Source organism: Formica exsecta, unplaced genomic scaffold, assembly GCF_003651465.1.
Source record: "Formica exsecta isolate Colony F162 unplaced genomic scaffold, ASM365146v1 scaffold72, whole genome shotgun sequence".
Lineage (NCBI taxonomy): Eukaryota > Metazoa > Arthropoda > Insecta > Hymenoptera > Formicidae > Formica > Formica exsecta.
This window is the reverse complement of record NW_021853485.1, coordinates 6,438,091-6,456,814: the sequence shown is the minus strand read 5'-3', so window position 1 is coordinate 6,456,814 and position 18,724 is coordinate 6,438,091. Positions and strand designations below refer to the sequence as shown.

The window sequence follows — 18,724 nt, the reverse complement described above, 5'->3', positions numbered from 1 at the left end:
GCTCTTCCGCCATCTACGATCGGAATCTCTCTCCTTTCCTTTCTCTTTGGCCTCGCTCGTTCGCTCGGGCGTGCTCTCCCTCCCGGAACCCTGCCCGCGAGGATCCGTCGCCCTGACGTAGGGTCTCACCGGACTCTCCGATCTGGTTCTCGCCGGCTCCGCCGTGTTCTCATACTTCCGGCTCTTAGCCACACTCTTTGCTCGTTGATAATCCTCGAGCAGATCTCTCCGTTGTTTCTCCGACGAGAATCTCTCCGCCGAAGAGTATTTCGCTGCGTCCAGACAATCCTTTGAATTTTTCCGAGGAGGATCCTTTGAGTGTACCGTAGACGATTCGTCAAACGTCGCCAATTTCTCGACGAGTCGTCTCTTTCCACTCGATATGGCTTCTGTTTGCCGCTCCTCCAGGTAGTTCTTGGTTCTTTCAAGATCACGGACGTTTCCTTTACGTTCTTCATACATATTGAGTTTGTTTTCGGATCGATTACAGCGGTCGATCAGCCGCCTCTCCTCGACGATTCTGTTTTCGATCGCGCATTCATCGCGGGAACTCTCCTCGTTCTTCGCCAATCGTTTTTCCGGCCTCTTCGTCTCTTCGACTTTTGACTCTTTAAAGCCTCGGTCAATGTCGCTACTGCGCTCTATCAGATTCGCGGGCTCTGCTACCGACGAGGACTTACCGCCACAGTGGAGCTTATTGCGAACTTTCCTGGCTACCTGCATTAGCTCTGCTTGGAACTCCGGACTGCTCATGCTTCTTTGCAGCGTATTCTTGCCATCAAAGATCCGCAAACGCCTCTGCTCGTCCCGGCACCAACGATCCTGACGGAGATCGCGCCAGGCAAGCCTGTTCTCCTTGCTGGCAGCACGGCCGTCCTCGCCCCGCCACTGTCGCTCGTTCTCCAAACCACCACCGCCACCGCTGTTCTCGCAACGTTCTTCAACGACGTGAATCTGCGACGATGAGGATGAGGATAGCCAGTTGACTTGCGCCCTCTTCGTTTCCGCCCGCGTCTTGAAGAGGCGCGACCGCCTCGGCGGTGGTTGAACTTCCTCCTCGCCGCGACAACCACTCTGACGATCCTGGCCAGATTCCATATATCTGTAGGCAAGATTCCTACATTTCGAAATATGATACCGATATTTTGGAACAATACAGAAAAATCATAATATTAAACTTGCTAGAAAAATACATATTTTAAAAAATATAGAAAAAAAATCGTTTTTCCGTAAAATTAAAAAATTATTCCTAAAAGAATTCGAGGTATTATTAATTCCAGAAGGATTTTAGGATATCAGATTTTAAACTAACGTTATCGAAGAATAATAAAGTCACTCAAGAAAAAAAATGATTGATAATGCGTTGGCATTCTACCTATAAGAATCGGGGGACGACCTGTCGACGACACCGTTTAACGGCGGCGCCGGTGCCTTGTACTTCTTTTTGTTCCTGTATCGGCTCTCGCGCTCCTTGCAATCCCGTTCGGGATAATGTCCGTTTCCGCAATGCCGGTGCTCCATCGCATGCTGATGCTGTTGTTTCCCGTTGCAACGCACCGCCTCCTGTCCCATCGGCGAGTATCGCAGATCGGGCTCGCTGCCAAACCTCTTGATCTCCTGCATCTCGTTCTCCATGCAGCACCCTAACTCGCTTCGATATTGACAGCAACGGTGCTCGAGCTTGCGGCCGCGCGAAGCGCCGATATTCGACGCCGAGGTACTGCGGCTGCGGAATATTCCTGGCTGGAAAGTAAAAGAGAACAATATCCTAACTTTAAAAATCCTAACTTGAATTCTTCATATTTTTCACTCCATTTTTGATCATATATCATTCTCAGTGCCGGTGGTCCAATCGCACATCTCACATTCAAAGTGAGAGAAAAATGTGGACGCGATATTCATATGTCCGACGTTCATAATAAAAGTTCATTAAAGAGTTCTGATTATATCCGCAATGGGTTAAAAGAATTTTTTTCTATCAAGTATTACATAAAGGTAGCACGGTAAAGTGTTACGCGCGTTTATTCTTAGAACATTGTTGATTTACAAAGCATGCACGATCTTTCTGATGCGCGTAATAAATGCTCTATAGAGAAGAGACCTCCTCCCCGTCACAAAGTAGGCGGATGAGAAACCGCCGTTTTTGTGCGACCGTCGGCACAAAGAGTTCGATGAAGGTCGCGTGATACATTTAGCGAATTCGCGATGCAAGAAGTCATTCTGTAGAATATTCTTAACCGGGTTACGCGACGGATGGCGTCCTACCAAAAGACACGTACGAATTCTGAACGACTGCCTGCATTACCTGCATGAGAATTCTAGACGAAGGAAACAGGCTTCTTCGAAGACAGAAGGAGGACTGACTGTCCGAGATACAAAACCAGGAGATTGAACTAAAAGTAACTTTTCGGATACAGAGATGATTTTGTGGAGTGCGGACTTTCACGCCGAAGATTCGGAGCAGAAAATTCATCATGCTTTTCGTGTACTTTCGGCTGCAATTTGCACAGCAACCTAAATAAATATCTCAAGCATATAAAACATATGTATTTATATATACCACATGTTGATATGTTTTCTTTTATCTTTAAAAAATCCAATAAATATAAATTAAAAATATAGATTGATAAAGTTGCAATAAAATCTTTTTATAAGACAAAATAATATCTCCTTTTATTCTCCATCTCTTTCCGAATGGTTATTCAATTATATCAGGTGCGCATTCAATTCTCAACCATTACAGAATATTTTCACTCGCCGAATCGGAACAGTTCGCATCACATGCAAATCTTTTCATAGGGGCGTTTCGATGGAATAATAAATATTTCATTCTCAAAGCAGAGTATGAATGAGTAGGTATACGAACACGACGATATGTTTCAAACAAAAATGAATTCAGCCCCTGTGTTCATCCGAATAGAGTAGGTAGAAGTGGTGGTATATAAAGAATCAGATATAATGTAATGTTCCAAAGTAAAATATATGCCATTATTATCATTATTATTACTGCGAGCGCTACTGTTACTACCGCTAATTACTGCTAACGATGAAAATTATTAATCGACATAGAAAGCCGTGCCTCTGTAGAAAAATTTCAACAGGTGTAAATACAACGAATTAAGCGGCGACTCGTATTCTCGCACACGAGAGCAGCATGGCACGCCACGTCATCAACGCGACTCGAAAAGCCGCCGCGAATCCTTACCTTATTAAGGTCGTGCGGAAGCGTGAGGGCCGGAGGCCTGCGGCCGCTTATGGTTCCCCCGTTGTGAATGATGCTGCCATTATTGGTGGCGCGCAGCCGCTGATTGGGCGGCTCCGGCAGGACCTTGTGTCCCGCCGGTTGTTGAGGATGATGTCTCGCAAGCTCCCGAGGGAAGGACTGCGTCCACCCGCGTCTGCCAACCTCCTGCGACGGTCCATTGGACGCACAGTATTGATGGGAACTGCTATTGCCCATTTCTATGCCGATCTGGCGTCTCTATGGAGTGCAGCACGATTCGCCATTCATCTTGTATCTGCAGAAGATCAGAAAGGGAAGACCCCAATTATCCAACATGTTTGCTTGAATCCTATTGAAAGATACTGCGGCATCTAATTGGATCCGCAAAGTTGCGAATAATACCATAAGTTCAAGAATCAGAATTTTTATGTAAACAATAGCTGAACCAGGTTATAGTATATTTTTCTAAATTATAATATAGTATCAAATAAGATATTATCTAGACAGAAGTTAATTAAGCTATTTAAAAAAAAATAATGTTCTAGGATCATAATTCTTGAATAAAACATAAAGATTACATAATTTATTCAGTAGAAATGTGATAGAGATAGATAGCAATGACTAATTAAGCGATAATTAAAATTAAAAAAAAAATTGTTAAAAGATGAGAAAAAAATAATAATTCTTGATTAAAACCAACAGAATTGACACGCAGAAAGATGAAAAATATATATAAAATAAAAAATATACTAAGTAGATGTAAATATTTATACAATGTTATGTATCAAGCTTAAGTACTCTGTGAGATGATCGGATAGTCAATTAAGAGGACCACTTTGCAAACCTGTTCCGATTTCCCTTAAACCTGTGTAAAAAGTACGCTTTTGCATACTAATTCGCTGACGCTTTACATATGTCGATTAAGGGTGTAATTAAACGTTAATAAGTGTGATCAATTTGCAAATATGTTGCACAGGCTGCCTTAAATTTTCTTCGATAAGATAAAAAGACGCGTCCGCATTAACGCCTGACATATCTAATTAATATCTTCTTCGTGAGAAACATATTTTATGGATCAATTATCTCCATAAATACTCCATAGATTGTACGAAAGCGTTTCGTTTATTTTATCGCTTTGGGCGACTAAAGAGATAATCAATGTACGTATCATAAAAATAGTATTCCATTTACGTGACACGCTATATTTTCGAATCATGTTCAAAAGAAAAAAGATAATACCGTTGCTCGATAACTTTCTAATATCTCGCGCCAGACGAAGAACGGCGATCCGCGAGACCATTGATGAACGAGAAGAGTGCAACGAGACTCGGGGGAAACAGGGGGATGGAACAAGAGGAGGATAAACGCACGCGAGTTGGCCGAACGATCTGGGCAGGCCGCTTTATCTTACAGTTAGACGTGGTTTAACCTCTTGCGTTAGTCGGGATGCAGGAGAAGAAAGGAGAGGAAGAGAGACAGAGAGAAACAGAGAAAGAAACAATTCTGGACGCGTCTTTCTAAAGTAAGTTCTTCCATTCACCACAGGAGGTACAGGAGCAGGTGCCCAACTTGCACACGCGACCCGTCCGTGTCGATCGACCGGTAGTACCGCTAATCCGGGAATGACTAAGACAGCGCGAAAAGCGTCCGAGAAAAGTCGCGGGACACTAAGTCGTTAAGGTAAACGAGTCAGACGACTTTTATTAATGCATCAGGTATTTAACAATTATTGAAGCGAGATAGCGCGTGGAAAACTGCTTTTCCGCGTCTTTCTCTCTCTCTTTCTCTCTCTCATATCTCGCGCGATCAAATTGAAAAAAAAAGCACCGGATGAAATCGTTGCTCGCGCGAGTTAATATTCGCAAAAAATACGCGAGGCGAATGAGTAAAATTACACTCACGGTCGTTGCGCCGACAGATGATATTCTCCTGATATCATCGATATCAGATCTGCAAAAGGCGATGATCTAACTCTTACCATTCACCACAGGAGGTACAGGAGCAGGTGCCCAACTTGCACACGCGACCCGTCCGTGTCGATCGACCGGTAGTACCGCTAATCCGGGAATGACTAAGACAGCGCGAAAAGCGTCCGAGAAAAGTCGCGGGACACTAAGTCGTTAAGGTAAACGAGTCAGACGACTTTTATTAATGCATCAGGTATTTAACAATTATTGAAGCGAGATAGCGCGTGGAAAACTGCTTTTCCGCGTCTTTCTCTCTCTCTTTCTCTCTCTCATATCTCGCGCGATCAAATTGAAAAAAAAAGCACCGGATGAAATCGTTGCTCGCGCGAGTTAATATTCGCAAAAAATACGCGAGGCGAATGAGTAAAATTACACTCACGGTCGTTGCGCCGACAGATGATATTCTCCTGATATCATCGATATCAGATCTGCAAAAGGCGATGATCTAACTCTTACTATCTTTGCTTGATAAAAAGTATTGAAATCAGAGTTTGCAGTAAGATGAAATAACTGGTTAACTGGAGAATACGAAGTGCAAATGATAGCTTAGATACCCTTAGATATTCACAGACGTAATTACACTATTTGCGTTTCCTGAGATGGAAAAGCTTCAACACGTTTCACTTCCGCATTTGTGACGTGGTGGTGAAACAACAGATTGATCGATATCGTAGTCAGATCAGAGAAAAAGACACAGAGCGCGTTTCTCACAGTTTCACCTCCGACAATGTACTCTGAAATTCACGCAGCTCATAGTCGTTCGATGTTGATACGCAATTTTATTCTTTGAAGAACGATGAACGCGCGTAATACAATATTAATTGCGCGAATCAATGCAAAATGCATATCCTATTTCATAGCAATGTTTATTTCATAACAGTGTAAAGCTTGTACCGTTTATGAAAACAATGCAACATTACTAATGATATCAAGACGCTTTAATTTTGATTCAAACTCGCAATTTGTAACTTACTTTGTAACTTGATATATTTAAGTATATGTAAATATTATAAATTACATTGTTATATTACATACACAAATTATACAATTTTCATAAAATCCTGAAAAATTACTATTGTTTAGCAATGTAATTATAATTATGTTTAACGAAATATAAACAAAGAGCTAGCTGATTTTTCTTTAGTCATTATTTTAGCCGCAATCGCGCGAGAGAATAATTCCGCGATAACACCTGGCGAAATCTCACCATTCGCTCAGCATCATCAGCGTCATCAGTTCTTCGGCGGTTTCGCGCGCGATTGTCGTGCCGCGGCGAGAGGATTCTCCGGGGCACAAAGTGGCAAGTGATGCATGACGGATGGCGGCGGTTATGATAACTCGAGCGTTGGGTACCCGCGGGGGAAAGACGGAGGAGACGGAGGAAGAAGGGAGCAACGGCAGAAGGAAAAGGAGGAAGAGGAGGAAGAGAAGGCGCGCAGGGGGCGACGAAGCGCGAAGGGACCCAAGTATAGAGAACGGGGAACCGGGAGGGCAGGAGGGGAGGAGGACGTTTGCCCCCTCGCGATGATCATCGCCGAGAGTCATCGAACTTGGAAGGATAGGAAGAACGATTCTCCGTCTGCCGTCTCTCGTTCGCGATAGCTCGCCCCGCTCGTTCACTCGTCTAGGATAGAGGCAGGCAGGCAAGCAGGCAACGCAGCTGTATACAGCCCCGGCTATCTTCGAGAAACTCGAATCGAACCCGGGCTGTATTCCCGGGCGATATACATACGCCCACGTGTCGCGATTGTCGGCACAAATCATGCACTTCCTGCTGCAAACGCGCCGTACAAAAATCATGAAAGAGCGAGCGCGCAAGCCGACAATCCGATTGGATCGAGTTGGGTGGTTCGTTTCTTTTCTTTTATTTTATTTCTTTTTTTTCACGCTTATATTTTATTTATGAAGTGGATCGAATCAAGGCGACGTCGACGATCTCTCTCTCTCTCTCTTCCTCTCTCGTCGATTTCGTGTACGCAATTTATGCAACTGTGCAGTTTTGTTAACCGAGGAGAGAAGACAAGTACATCGCGAGTTTTCTCTCGCAAGAGAACTGTCATTAGAGATTAGCTCCGCGCTCGTTCCGCACTTGTAACGGAAATATCATTCACCGCATTTAAATCGTGGATTCGAATGTAAAGACCGGGAGCTCTCGCTAGATCGGAAATGATACCAAGCCAAGAGTCGTTATTACATTCCTGGATTTGCAAAATGAGAGGGCGCGTACTCTCCTCTTTCAATAGCAATGTCTCACTCTCTGTATTATAGTCTGTCCTTGATAGCAATATTTCGCCTTGTACAACCGCGCATTTCGTCTTCCGACAGCAACGTTTAATGCTCGGGTACAATTTTTCCTAGCTGAAAATAGCGTGCAACTAAACGTGGGTGGTATCCGACTTTCTGAGGAACGCGTTCAGAATAAAACAGTATCATTTTAGAAAAACAATATAAATAAAATTACTGAAATGACTTAAGAGAAAATAAAGAACTACTTATATATATAATATATATATATATAAAATTATGTTTAGCGTTATTCCGTTATTCCACAACATTTCTATACAAATATAATTTATGCTCGTCTTTAAACAGAAAAACATATAATCCAAATAATTTGATTAAATAAATCTCGCGTAAAATCTTTTTACAGCATGCAACTGATGCAACTGAATGCGACTTTTTGCAAAACAGAAGAGATGCAAGTGTTCTAATATTAGATAAAATTTTTTCGCTCAGAGTGATATAACCACGTGCTTCATCATCCGCAGAGGCCAATGTTCCACCCTGTATAATCTCGTCTACCGACAGGAAGATTCCGTCTTGTAGAGCCTCGGCGGCTCCGCGTGGACGCTTGTAAAGAACAAAATGCCAATCCAATTTCCCGGAAGATCTCACTCAAGCAGGTCTCCCTCTTTCTCCCTTCGCGATCGGTTAAGGAGCCAGCTCTTCCTCCCCGCTCGGGGATCTCGCGGGAAGATATTCCGCCACGCGAGAACGCCCGCTGGAATTTAACCGTTGCGCCCTCGGGCTCAGGAGGGACAACCGGTACCGGTTACGCTGCGCGAGACAACAAGAGACCTTATCCCGATATATGTGTGCGTGTGTAATAAAATCCGGTCTAAATATTTCAAATATGCCGTCGAGGTATCGTTAAACGACATGCTACGTTCTATCGGATAATCGATGATGTTGGACCAACGTGTCGTTATGTCGATTTTCTATACAGCTGCAACGAGCGCTACCATAATGCATGCGTCCTTTCTAAACATCTATATATAGGCTGATTAGAAAATAATATTGAAAGTGTGCCAGTAATAATCTAGATTATCTAAATTGTAATAAAATATAACTATACAATTTTGTATCACAATAAATAAATATAATTATATATTCTGAAAGGCGTTGGAAAAAATGATGCATGATATTGCAAGACGTAACGCGAAAATTCACGACGGGGGTGAACGATATTGTTTACACAATTCCGCGTAATGTAGTTCTCGCGTGCGTCTCGTACGTGCAGACTAGTATTGATTTAACAAGCTGGTCCGATGATGAAACGTGTGTACATCGCTTATTTTTCGAAGGAGGAGGGAAGGCGCGGCGAAAAATCACGATATTCGCAGCGTACGGTGGGAAACAAAGGCACACATGTGTTGTACCCACGGGGACCACCGCTATTTGAATCCGCCGGGCCAGACACACAATGGCGTGTATTCCAACTTTCACATTTTACACGAAAGTAATAACGTTACGATGCGCACCGCCGCGTGGAAATCCTACCAATCCTATCACGACGACCGGCCTCGGCGGCGCGCAACCTGCACAACCCGCGCGCGGAGATATTATCTCCACCCCCGATCTATCCCATATATCAGCGGGCAGCGTCCCCTCTGATGCCGCACGGCTAGATCCGCGGCTCGATCGCGGTAATAATGATCGAACAATGGGCGCGGGTGAAAAACCTCGTTACCTCGCGCCGAGTCGACTTTCGAACTCGGCTCTGACCCCTGACACTGGGCGCGCGCACCCCCATCGACCGAGCGTCGAAACCGGTATATCCGACCATCCCTAAGGATGTTTCCCGGTGATTGCAAAAATTATGCAAAATACCAAAGTTTCGGAAAGATTCGCGAAAGAACTCCTGTATGCAGAATATTCGACTGAGCGATTTTTTATCGCGTGCCAAATGAAAGAAAAATCCTCGCCGATCGACAGATCAAGATATAGTATCAATGAATTCAGATTCGCAAAAAATATCTTTATATTTATGCACACACTATACATATAATTCATACATAAATTCTTCTTCCTTTTAATAAATTTAATAAAAAAAAAATATATATATATATATATAATTGTGTGCTTTCGTTAATGACATATGTAATTGAAGGTTCCCGATATATATAATATATATAATCATAATATAAATATAAATATTTCGATATGTGTACGCTATTCCCGGCTTAAGTTCTCGTCTGAAATAAAGTGCAAAATTCTCTTCATTCAATTCGTTTCCTCTAACATTAACAGCGATGCAGAAATCTCTGCGTTGCGGCATCGCAGTGCGCTGTCGCAGTTTAAAGTGCTAATCGCGCAATCACGACGAAATCAACGCATTTCCTAACAAAACGGCGTACTTTCGACGTGCCGCGAGACTAATTTTCCACGCCGCGAGCATTAACCAGTTTCGCGCCCTATTGGCTCTTCCGTGACTTCTGTCGGAGCGAGCGAGGAGACGAGATCGGGCGCGCGAAACACGAGATGAACGGGGCTAACTTACGGACTGACTTTTCGTACTCCCTGCCGTACGTGCCACGGCACGGTAGATAGCAAACGGCTCTTGTAACTCTCGTCGAGATAAATGCAGATTGTGCGAGTAGGTATATGTCTAGGCCTGTCTCGCAACTCTTGCTTAATTGACGCTGAGATCCTTCGGATGCCGTTCCCTCTCTTCTTCCTCCCTCCCTCTCTCCCTCACTCACTCACTCGCGATTTCCTCGTTAGAAGGAGAAACGGAGGAAGAAGGCCGAGGCCATGCGGAGGATAGAGCGAGAAAGGAAATGCGGGGTGAAATAGGGAGATGCGAGAAGCTGCTAGCAATGTGAGAAAGAAGGAGAAGAGAAATGTAGGGAGAGACAGAGGAAAGAATGCAGAGTGAGAGAAAGAGGACGAATTATTAAGCGGACTATAGGTGCGCGAGAGTAATATATCGCACGTGGTCATAGCTACTGAATCTCAGTGTATATCGAGCAGTATTTTAGCTCATTAAAGAGCGCGCATCGCGCGCGGATGCCGCGCCGTCGACTCCTTGGGAGCTTTAATTAATCAGGAATCGTAACGTTAGACCATCTGTTGGCGATAAGGCGCGCAGGTGCTTTATACGCGCGTTCACGATCGCGATCATCGTGCGCCGGCGTAATGCGTACGAGATTACAGAGTGCGCCGGCCAAATAGGCGCAAAAGGCATCCGGTAATTACAGGCCCCCGGAGTATATTTCGAAATGAAAATCGAGTAGTGCCAAAAAGAATGTTTGAAATTTTAAAAGAAAAAAAAATCTATTGAAAAAAAAGAAAATGCGAAATATTCGATGCAAAGTTTCGAAAGAAGGCGAGATTCAGGAGAAACCAGAGCCACTCTCTCTATCTTCCAAATTTATTGTTTTGAAATTTCCTCAATTTCTATTCCTTCTACTCATTTGATTTTAAAATTAGGATACTTCAGGATTTTTTGCTTTATCGTCTCGTCTCGCATTTTTAATTTGAGGAACCCGATTTTTCGATGCTTCCCACGTCCGTCGAATTCTCGTCGCGTCGGTTCCTCGATGAACACGTTCCGCGTAAGCTACGTGTCCGAAATGCGCGATCGCGCCAAGGATCGTCGCGTACCTCCGACTAATCATTTAAGCGCAACTTTGTCATCGTGTTCTACGACTCGTAACGCAAAGGACGACGGCCAATGCTGCGCGCCCGCACCTTCGAAACGCTTCCCGGGATCGTTTAATTATCGCATGGCAGCGGCATATGTTTGCATGCGAAATGTGTGTCCACGCATCCTGCGCTCTAGTAATTGCCCCTTTACGTGTCGCGAGCCGGGAGGAGGACGACGTCGTGACTGTCCGCCGTAGGTGCTGGCCGCCGGTAACGTCGATCCTTCCGGCCGCCCGCCGGGCGCATTTATGTCGCGCGTTTAATGCATGCAAACGATCGAGGATATATGAAAAAGTACCTTTCCCCCCGTTAACGTAATTCGCCCGTAATCTCACGGTATCCTGTGCTTTCTCTTTCTTTCTCTCTCTTCTCCTGTAATGCCGTGATGTAAATAGGAGGAATGAAAATACATGACGCGGGTTTTTAGCGTCTTTTGCAACATTTTTTGCTTCCATCAATTTTATTTTATTTGCATGCAAAGCTAACTCATTATTATTACATTTCGTGTCCGTGAAAATTATACTTTGTGGGATCTAAAAATAATTTATAATAAAATTTATGAAGTGAGAATGTTTTTTTTTACGATGAATATTTTAAGATCTTTTAAATATGTGATTTCACAAAAAGAACCGATCACTTTCTAAATTATGTATTTCAATTTTGGATCGTTGCGATCAAAGTTATCGGTCAAATCTACATATACGTTGACGAAAGGGGAGATATTGCAATCTCGAGCTTGCTCCAAATTTAATTAATCGCCCAGAAATGAAGCGGCGATGTGTCGCGTTTGATCCGGCTCGGTAAAGGAAGCGAGACGGAGGCATGAGAAAAAAAAAAGAAGAGGAGAATCGGACGGATTCAGGTCGCGGACCCCGTGCGAAAAAGAAAGTCCTCCTCGAGAAGCGCCGAGATCGGCTTGTCGAGAGTGGAACCCCGCAGGAACCATCGATATCTCCGCCCATCCCGAGTGCTCGATGACCGAAATTTACTCCGCATACAGGTACACAGAAGTTGCCGAATTCACGCGTGCGACGTGCCTTAGATCGAAAGTAGGTGGGCAACCTCGGTACAACGCTGCAGGCGCATTCCGCCATTTACGGCCGTCGCGTCGTAGAAAGTTGCGGCAGCGATCGATCGGACACTCGATTCGAATGAAACATCCTGTCGTGCGATTGTCGGCCCTTTACGCTCGTATATCATAATAATTAATTGGTTGCGTTAAATTTATGACAGTCATCATTTTATAGAAGATTTCAATGAAAATATGATAATATTCAAGATATATATTTAAATTTATGCGTTCAGGGTAGAAAAAATCTGATTTTAAAATATATGTTATTCAATTAACTATTTAATTAACCGAAAGAAAAAGAAAAGTACTATTGAGAAAAATAAAATGTCAACAAATGTGAAATAATATTTTTTTCGATTGATTTTTTAAATATGTTTGGTTTCGTAGAGATAATGTAATTTGAGACTTGACAGTTAAAAGATCTAATATTGAGAATCATAAAAAATTACAAGTACCTGCCATCAAATTATATCTATAAAAAATTGATCTTGAAGTCACGAAAGAAACTATCGTTATTAAACTAATGTGAAAAAAGTGGTTCGACAGCTTGACAGTTATATATTAAATCTCGACAGGCCACGAGGTATGGATGAGTGCCGGAAGCGTGATCAGTAATTAAAAGCAATGCGTTTAGAATGGAAACGAAGAGACGACTTCAATTACCGACTGTACGTTTTAATGGCCAACGATAAGCGTCACGGAAGGAGTATCAGCTTGTCGTTCGCGCGCGCGCGCCAATTAAAATAGATTGCTCGATCGCGAAATTCCAAGATATCGCGTGCGAACAAGGATTACGTCGTCCGCGAATCCTCGACGAAGAGAACCAGCCACGAGCGGGGCTTAAGAATAAAATCGAATCTATACGCATTTATGAATGTCTTGAAATAATTTAACGTCCCCGACATTTCTTTAGAATCCAATAATAATTTAAAGAATGATAAATTAATTATTGCTTTTGTGAAATATGTACATATTTAGATAATGCAGCGATATCGAAACAGCAACATCTATCTGGATTCGATCTAAGTATGTGGAAAGTTTGTATACGAAAGTTCACAAAGAAAGAGAGACTGGTTCTCGTCTGAGTTATCTCGTTTCTTGTTCGTTCTCTAAACGAAAACTTTCTATATCGAAGATGTCGATTATGGGCATCGGCATATTACGAATCGTCATCGGGTGCTTCGATCACTTGTCGTCTGCATGAATTAAGACGATGAATGGCACGTGTAAAAATCGTCAATATACTGACAATGAGACATGGCTATCGTCGATGTGGACGTACGTGAAATGAATTTCTCCCGCGGACGAGTGACGATTGAGTGCATGCTGGATGTCGCGTGATTAGAAATCTCGTGCGTAAAGCCCGATTGGCGTAATGACATTTCTGGCACATTTTCTAATGCTATGGTTACACCATAGGCATGCTTCTCAGAAAAATCCATGATCTTGAGAATCTCGATTCAAATGCAAAGATATTCTAAGAGCAAGCGTCAAACGTTGTCGCTATTTTATTTCTATTAAAGATAATTTAAAAAAAAATTTTTTTTTTAAACTAATGTAACAAGATCATATATTACAACTTAGTTATAATATTAAATAGTTTCTATTAACCACACACAGAGTATGGACGTTGCTATAATTAAAAATTATCCGGAAATTATATATAAATGTACATATATAATTAAACAATAATTGTGAAATTATGCGAGTATTCATTTGCAGCGTAATCTCCGAAGATCACAAGCCTATCAGAGTAAAACCTGATCAGCAATATGTATAGATTCCTATCGAAATACATAAAAGGATATTTGACCGGTTCGTAATTGGAGCGTGGATGGAACATGACCATCTCTATGATGAGTCAGCCTTCGAGTTTCACGTTAGACGTCGTCACGCAAAGTAAATCTCGCGACGCATCCGTTAGAAATCAAGTTAGAAATATCGCTGTTGCACCTGTGAGCCGCCGGATTTAAGCACTCGGGTTTTATTGCGTTCGATAGTTGATAATCCAAGCGCGCCGATAGTTGATAATCAAAACTGACTCGTTATTGTAATAACGATGGAAACACTTCAGCAATTCTGCAACGATCAATTGTAAAAATTGAATCACACTAAAATTTTTGAAAGAAATTAAAATATTGAAGAATTTTTGTGTTAAAAAAGATGAGAGATATCAATAGCAAATATTACCTCAATGAATATAATATTTTGTATATAAAAAAGATTTTAGCAATATAATTATAGATTTAATAATTATATATCCCGTGTACATTTTTTTTATCGATATTAATTTCTAACGCAATATGATCTTAATGCATAATATAAAGCGGTCTTAATGAATGTTCACACGCCAGCAGGTCACAATATAAATAATCATGCGTGTCGATAGCACCAACCGCTACGGGAGAAATCGGGTCAGATCGAATCAATTAAATAATTTTTTAATTAATTTTTGATCGCGCGCGATATGAAAGCGCGATTTCACTTCCTTCCGATAACGGCATTATATCCTTGTGAACGATAACAGAAATATATCCGGTATCACGAAATAAACAAAAGTTGAAACTAATATCCTTTCCATTTCTGACGTTGCGAATATACATACAATAATAATAAGATATAAATTATTTTTACGAATAATTATTTTTTAATTCTTTTCGTATAATTATTATACGAATTATTTTCGCGTGTTTCACACGCATCAAAATCTGAATTCAGATTGCTGAGTTTCTGGAACGAACGTGACAGCATTCAGCAAGAAAAAAATTTCGCGGCGATACGCCATCGAGCGCCGGAATTATCCAATGAATCGTGTGCATTCTTGCGTGTCTCTTTCTCACTAAAAAACCATCGTTCCTATATGTTCGTCGATAATAACAGCGTGTGGATGGAATGATTGCGTAACAAAAGTAAAGTAAGTAATCGGAGGGCAAAGACCGTGACAACGGCGCTCTCGGATTCTTTATTTTAAAACAGAGGTTCCCAAAAATTTTCGGATAACACCTCTACTTTTCCCCGCAGAAAATAATACAATTTTCAATCGATTATTTATTAAGTAATTATACGCGATAATGTTATAGATGATATTAAAGATAGAATAAATATGTAGTCGGTATCTTTTTCCACAAAGTCAAGATAAATATACAAATATTGATAATGCGTTTGAGAATCTATGCTTCAAAAGATAATACTCCATATCTCTCTCGCTTTACGAGCTTATATAGATTCTTAGATAACGTTCACGATTACGCACCAACGAACAAAAGATCGTCCTGCCTTCATTTTTGTCGTGCGAAGGCTTGTGGCGAAACGCGACATAATTTTATGGCGTAACAATACACTACTTCCCGCCTCGCACTCGCTCGTATCAGCGACTTGAAGGTCATCAATACGATTTTACTTTCTTCTCTGTTACGGTCTCGAAAAAAAAAAAACACTTTTCATGCATCTTTATAAGTCGCGATCGCGGAGGCGTCAGTTTATCACTATGAAATCTCGCTCCGACGAACCGGAAGTTTACGAAACTTATACTAACAAGCATATCTTGTATCTCAGAGATTCGTTATATAAAAAATTAACACTATCAATTATATTGCTAAACTGGAAAAATTTAGAAAAAAATATATATCACAGATTAAATTATTGTATTACAAAACGCACGCGTTATACACAAGATATTCTCTATATTTCTATCGTACTATTTGATTTATTCGATTTAAAGTGAAAAACAGCTTCTATATTAAATAATCATATTTCAGACATTTTAAAGACATATATATCATACGCGCCAATCGCGACCTGACACGCACTAAAAAGAAGATTGTTGATCACTACCGGCGGCTTGTAGGTAGCCAAGGCTGCGGCGAGAGAAATTGCCCACGCGACATGTCCTACGCGGCGAGAGCCTCGCCTACGCGCGTAAATGAAGCTTTAAGCTGGCATTCCACCGAATCGGACACAAGATGGTTTATCTCGATGCAAATAATAATAATACAGATAATAATCGCACGTGGCACGTTTTGCCGAAACGGCGGTACAAGAACCTACGCAGTATCTCATGTCCTCGAGCGACGTGGCAGTCAATGAAATAAAATTCCTCGAAATATTTGATACAAAAACATTGATCTTTCCGATTATTTTTCAGCATATATTTATTATATAAATCTCGAATTATAAATTGAGCCTCGCAGATTTTTAAAAAATTTATTCTATATAAATTAAATATTTATTTGTTTTATTATTTATTATATAATTATTAATTTTATTGAATTAATGATTAATGATAATTTATTTCACTAATATCATTTTTTTCGCCGTATTTTAACTATTTTTTTCTAAATCGTAAATTTGTTGTACACAATGAACAATCTGCTTAATTGTGATAAGCGCTGAATCTCGAGCTTAAAAGTTTATGCCGTTTTATTCGGTGGGACATTTCCTTTAAGTTCTCGCGCGTGAAAGGCAGCTTATCGGGGACGTCGCCTTGCTTACCAGGCGTAGCTAGGAAGGATGGCCAGCGGGCGTATCTATACAAAATGTCCAGCGAAGGAGATGACTGCCGTCCGTGCATTGCAGATAAACATATATCTCGCTTAGAAACTTTCACACGTCGGAAAGCCGACGTTTCTCTCGCGACACTGCAAGAGATATTCCCTTCCTAAAAGCAGTCTCTCTCGAGTAATGTGAATGATTTGTATCTTAATAGGAAGCGATATTAGATGCAGCTATTACGAGACGGCAGAGAGACACGTGCTACCTTAATGAACAAATGGCATGTAAGTTTCTCCGTGCCGAGAGACGCTTCACGTCCGGGATGCACTTGCGTTTCGTAATCGTAACCATAACTACGGCTTATTGCGATGTTAATTAGAACGCATTACAAGAGTGTGAGTGATAAATATATGGATTAGTATTCTAAAGAAAACGTTAGAAACACATTTGTATTATCGGGATAATTCATCCATGTGTGTATAACTGTTTGATAATCTGTGAAGTTAAAAATAGATGGTATGTGTGTACAAATGCAAAGGATATAAAAGAAAGAAATATTAATCGTTTCTTTTTTTTTGTCTCATATAGTTATCATCGTTAGCTTAATACTTCGAAGAATAATACTTTGGTCTCTTTGCAGAGATCTCCATCTCTCGCGATTAAATCCAGCCTTGGCCAAAATGGAAATCTCTCCGATCATCGATACGTGATCAATGCAATCTCGACGGCAAAATGCATGTAACGATGCGATAATCCCCGCAGCAAGCTCCATTAATATTAAACGGTTGCGAAAGAACGTCGTCGTCGGAAAATCGTCGGCGAGCGGCTACTTTCGAAAAGCTGTGGCGAAAGAAAGACGATGTCTCTGCCTCCGTTTCTTATGCGCATATTTAAAGCGATAATTGTCGATGTTAAAGATCGGCAGTTGATAATTGGCAATTTTATGACGAATTTCACTGTCTTTACGAGACTCCGATCACCGCGGCTTTCCCTCCTTCGGGCGAACGTGCGTCCTTCGTGTCCGTCAGTTAGAAAACAGGAAGGTGCACAATGCTTCAATGCATTTCGTTGCATGAACGAAACGATTGTTGAAAATCATCTTGCTATTACTCAAGTTTCTTCAGATTTTATTGCTAGGGGCAGCAACATGCGATGTATTCTTTTTTTTTTAAGAAAATAATTATATTGATAATTGATTTTTATATATAACATTACGCATGCATAAAACAGATTAATCGTCCCAAAAATTATCCACATCTGCTATTTAGTTTTATTTGAAAAGTTAGTAAAATATTCGCAAGTAAACATATATCTGACGAACTTGACATTTTAAACCTGTGTGAACTCAATATTCTACTTTTAATAAACTGTTTTTAATATAAAAAATGATAATATTTTGTTTGTAGTTGTATGTAGTAACAATAATTTTGTTTGTAATCAAAATCATAAAAAATATAGCATTTTGAAAAAAATCGTCACACAATTTTTAAATTAAAAAAAATATCACTAATGTATCTTAAATTTAGAATCGTTTGTAGTTATTCATAATAATTTTCTTTCATGTAATTGCACCGTTGAAAACTTACAGCGAAATGATATTATTTCAACATATTATATTTTTTTTTATATAATTTCGACTACAAACGAAATTTTTATTACTACAACGATTACAAACAAAATATTATCATTTTCTGTATTAAAAACTTAATTTTTTTAAAGTATAAAGTGCGTTAATTTCACATAGATTCGAAATGTTAAGATCGTCGGATATATATCTACCTGTCGTTTACCAATCTAACATATTACCAAGCAATTTCTCGAATGAAACTAAACTTCGTGAGTCATTATCACTTATTTTAAACTCTATTAGTATTAACACTTGAGTGACGTGTGCGGGGCTCTTCAATCTATGCTTCCAATTTTTGTTATGGGTAACCGAAAGTTAGGTTTGATATTTTACATAGCGTCTCCTCCTATCTTATCGTCTTCGAAGAAGCCTCCGGGTCTTCCTCGCACCGTTTAATTTGGACCTCGCCGCTCTTC

The 18,724-nt window shown here is 40.8% G+C and overlaps 1 protein-coding gene across 1 annotated transcript in view; it reads right to left on the bottom strand.

The window, feature by feature from the left end:
- LOC115243650 (DNA mismatch repair protein Msh3-like) overlaps positions 1-18,724 on the bottom strand; it is a 76,750-nt gene that overhangs the window by 10,323 nt on the left and 47,703 nt on the right. Inside the window, exons 2-4 of the mRNA XM_029820792.1 lie at positions 3,206-3,518; positions 1,376-1,743; positions 4-1,102 (exon numbers count right to left, since the gene is read on the bottom strand). Coding sequence (XP_029676652.1) covers positions 4-1,102; positions 1,376-1,743; positions 3,206-3,460 — 1,722 coding nt within the window. The 5' untranslated portion in view covers positions 3,461-3,518. The remainder of the gene's footprint in view (positions 1-3; positions 1,103-1,375; positions 1,744-3,205; positions 3,519-18,724) is intronic.